The sequence below is a fragment of the Pezoporus wallicus genome, unplaced genomic scaffold, assembly GCF_028554395.1.
Source record: "Pezoporus wallicus isolate ANWC-B61680 ecotype Strahan unplaced genomic scaffold, APGP_CSIRO_Pwel_v1 contig_5261, whole genome shotgun sequence".
NCBI lineage: Eukaryota > Metazoa > Chordata > Aves > Psittaciformes > Psittacidae > Pezoporus > Pezoporus wallicus.
This window is the reverse complement of record NW_026642423.1, coordinates 8635413-8639295: the sequence shown is the minus strand read 5'-3', so window position 1 is coordinate 8639295 and position 3883 is coordinate 8635413. Positions and strand designations below refer to the sequence as shown.

General features: G+C 60.4%; 1 protein-coding gene across 2 annotated transcripts; it reads right to left on the bottom strand.

Moving 5' to 3' along the window:
* Positions 1–1535: 1535 nt before the first annotated feature.
* C1QL2 (complement C1q like 2) lies at positions 1536–3424 on the bottom strand. 2 transcript variants are annotated; one of them, XM_057430245.1, is made up of 3 exons: positions 3378–3424; positions 2315–3074; positions 1536–1943 (listed from the first exon to the last, which is right to left on the bottom strand). In XM_057430245.1, exons 2-3 carry the CDS (start codon positions 2951–2953, stop codon positions 1764–1766), a joined length of 819 nt encoding a protein of 272 aa, XP_057286228.1. In that variant the 5' UTR covers positions 2954–3074; positions 3378–3424; the 3' UTR covers positions 1536–1763. The 2 variants fall into 2 exon arrangements, with proteins under 2 accessions (XP_057286228.1, XP_057286227.1); XM_057430244.1 differs by lacking the exon at positions 3378–3424 and having other exon boundaries at positions 2315–3260.
* Between the last annotated feature and the right edge of the window lie 459 nt (positions 3425–3883).

Sequence of the window (3883 nt, the reverse complement as noted above, 5' to 3'; positions counted from 1 at the left end):
CAAGACATTAGAGATTGAGAAGTGTCTAACACATGTACCTGGTTATGAACTCTGCTTCCTTCAGCTGGGTGGATGTTTGAGGAAGGGGTGAAGGAAGGAATTGCTTTCCCTCTCTGACCCTCCGCTTCAGCCAACAAGAAGACAATACCCACCAAAAATAGGTAGGTGATAGGAGAGACTGTAAGAACTTGGTCGTCACTGGGCTGCTCCAAAGTGGGGCTGAAACAAGTCCATCCTCGCTCTGGTTCCCTTTCCTTCTGCAACATCAGGGTAAGGCAAAGCTCCAGCCATGGCAGAGCCATTGCAGTCCAGCTCCTGTTTCTCTCTTACCTGTGAAACTGAACTAATGTGGCAATGGGCAGTAAGCTGATAGGGAGGTCAGAACTTCAGGAGGGAAGTGAAATGACGAGACAGTAAAATGAAAGTAAGTGCTTTTATAAATCAACTTAGCTCTTTTAGCTTTAGCAGAGCAGCCAAGGAGGTTACCTTCATCACTGGGGTGATGATGATGAAAGATGCACCTCCTCCAAGAAAGGCTGGGAACCACATGCAGTAGTTACACATCTCTGTACTTTGAAAAGGACCTGGAGTGGCTGGGATTTACCAAGGCTCAGCAGGAGCCTTTCCAAACAGACTGAATCCAGAAGTCTTTGGTCCTTCTCCCATCCCACCTCAGGACCACGCAGACCCACCTGCAGTCAGGTCTGGTCTCCAACCCACATGCACACTGCAAGTGTAGGGGTTTAGACAGACTCTCCCTGCTGCCTTCTTACATTTGTCAAGCGTGTTACAGAAACACGGCTTTCCATAATCAGTGATTAAACCCCTTTTCCTGTACTTCAATAACCTCTGGATCAGGCTCAGACCCAGTAAATCAGTTTAGCAGACCAGCTCCACACCCCTACTTTTACTTCTTGATGACTGTATGCCTTCTTTTTACAAAACTGAATGAAGGTGAAGCCTTTTTTCCCTTCCTTTTGCTTCTTCCCGGCTCCTCTGAACCATAATCAAGACCTGAGCAAGGTACTCCATCCTAACTTTAAATTTTGCTGCAAACCTATGGGACTGAAGTGACCTCCTCCTTTACCTCCCACCTTCCCGTGGCACCACCACAGTGCTCTTTTGCAGCACTGGAACAGACAGTAAGCAAGAAGGCATTGTCTAAAAACATAATTTAATGCTATATTTTGGTGGCTGTGGTCAACAACTGAATTCTTTCGCAGACATGAACAAGTTTGACGTTAGTGACACCATCATTCACACGAGCGTTGCATTGCACAGAAAAGTTTACACTTGACTCCATACAAACAAAGCAGCAGAGGAAAAACCATGTATCGTCCAGTCCCACTTTGTGAACAGTTGATCTGAAAATTCATCATAATTAATTCTCATTGATGAAGAAATGTGACCAGTTTGAATTCTATGTGCGGCACAGTCCGAACTCTGGGTTCTTTTACACCCTCTGGGAACCACTGGAGAGTTTCAAGATGCTGGGTTCCTAGTGTAACACACAAAATACTGAAGCTGACAGAAAAAGGGTGGTCAGAGGACATGGGGGAGAGTAAGGAAGAGGATTGCTTTGTTTCACTTCTATTTCGTTTTCACAGGGGTAAAAGAAAACCCAATAAACCAAAACATACAAAATAATAATGAAGCTGAAGTAACCTGCGGAGACAGTGGACACCATGAAGCGGTACAGAAACACCAAACAGCCCCACATACATCGGTGGTGGGGCCAGTTGTGTCGCATTGCTTGTTGTGTGCTAATCAGGGTATAAAAGAAAGCCCGAGAAAGTGCTGTACTTATTGTTGTTGCCTCCGTGAGCTTTTCCTCCATCCAGCTTGACATACACCTCGTCGCCAGAATCCAGGTGCAGCACCACACTGTTGCTGGCGTAGTCGTAGTTCTGGTCTGCATCTTGGGCGATGGCACTGGCGCGCACCTGCCAACATAGCCGCGGGGTACATTAGCCCCACGAGCCCTCTGTCCCGGCCCCTCCATCGCCCCCTGAGCTCCTCTTCCCCTGACCCTCCATCAGCCCCCAGAGCCTCTCTACTACCTCCTGCCCCCCTCCTCACTTCTCCATCACCCATTCCCCCGGCAAGAAAGTTTGCAAGCCGGGAGGCTGGAGTTTGCCGCGGCTCTGAAGCTGGTCCCGCGGTGCACCCCGCCCCGAAGGCAGGGAGGATGCTCCGGATGCTCCCGTCCCCGAGAGCGGCGGCGGCCGGTGCCCGCCGGCGGCGCCAGGGACGCTGGGGACAGGACGGGACACCCGGGGTGGGCAGGAGGAGCGGGGCAGCGGCGTGAACCCACCTGCCCGTTCTTGCAGAGGTCGGCCCACATGCTGGTGCCGTCGCCGCCGCGCATGAGGATGTGGTAGGTGAAGAAGTAGATGCCGCGCACCTGGCAGGTGAACTTGCCGCTGGTCGGATCGTAATGGTTGCCCAGGTTGGTCACCACGTCGTCGAACTTAAGGACCTCGTAGCCTTCGTGGGGGCTTTTCAGCCCCACGTAGAAGGCGATGCGCGGCCCGCTGAAGGCAGCGCTCAGCCCGCCCGCCGTCTCGCCGCCCGCCGCCGCCCCGCCGCCGCTCCCGCCGCCGCCTGCGCCCGCCAGCGCCAGCCCGGGCAGCCCCGGCTTCCCAGCGTCTCCCTTCTCCCCCGGCGGGCCCCTCGGACCCGGCGGACCAGGCTCCCCGGGCGGTCCGCGGGGCCCCGGCTTGCCCGGCCGGCCCGGCTCCCCCTTGGGTCCCTGAACGAAGGGCGGCGGGGGGTTGGCCCCCAGGTCCTGCAGGGCCTCCACGGCGGCGGTGCTGCCGGGGCCGGGCGGCCGCCCGCCGCTGTACGGGTCGCAGATCATGCGGCAGGTGCCCATCATCTCGTAGTGGGCGCCGCTCTCGGCTGGCGCCTGCAGCAGCAGCAGGGGCAAGGCGACGAGCAGGGCGACGGTCATGGCCAGGGCGAGCCCAGCGGCGGCCAGCAGCCGCCGCCTCCGCTGCCAGAGCCGGGCGGCGACGGCGAGCAGGTCCTCCTTGCCGTGCGAGGCAATGGTGGCGCGGGGGGCCGGCCGCTCCCTGCGGGGGACGGCAAGAAAAGGCGGTGAGACCCCGCCGCCGGCGCCTCCCCGCCCGGCCCCCGCCTCAGCCCGCCCGCCGGCCGGCCGCTCGCCCCGCCATGCCGCCGCCGAGAGCAGCCGCTGCCGCCCCTCTCCTCTCCGAGGGGACGCTGCGCCCCGTCCGTCCGGCGGGGCTGGGCCGGCGCGGGTGTTTCCGCGCCGAGCTACTGCCCGGCTCTGCCCCTCGCCACCGCGGGGAACCCGTCCGCCCGCCCCGACGTGCGGGGCACGGAGTCGAGCGGGGCGGGATGGGCGGACCCACCTGCGGGGCCGGGCGAGGGGGGACGGGGCGGAGCCTCTAAGGGGGCCTCGGGGGTGCCACAGCCGCTGCCTTCCTCGATGCGTCCGTCTGTCGCCACCGGCCCGCCCGCCGCCGTGAGCCGCGGTGGCGGCGCGGCCTCTCGGGCGGGGCGGGGGGGGGGGGGAAGGGGGAGGGGAGAGGTGGTGGTGCGTCCCCCACATCCCCGGGCTCTCCGGCCCCCCGATGGTCGGCACCGACACAGTCCCTGCGGGTACCGCGCAAATTGAGCGCACTGACACTCGAAGCTGCCTTCTTCCTCCGATCACTCCATCTCTATATCACTCCATACCCCACATCCATCCCTGCCCGCGGCGGGACGGTCCCTGCGGCACTGCACGGGCTGCGGCCGGAGCCCCCAGTCCCGCAGAATGAGCTTCCTCCCGCCGCCGAGCCTCACCGCTTCCTACAAGAGGGTGCCAGGGAAAGCCCCGCGCAGGCAAGAGGTTGCCCCGGCTTGTTCAGCTGTG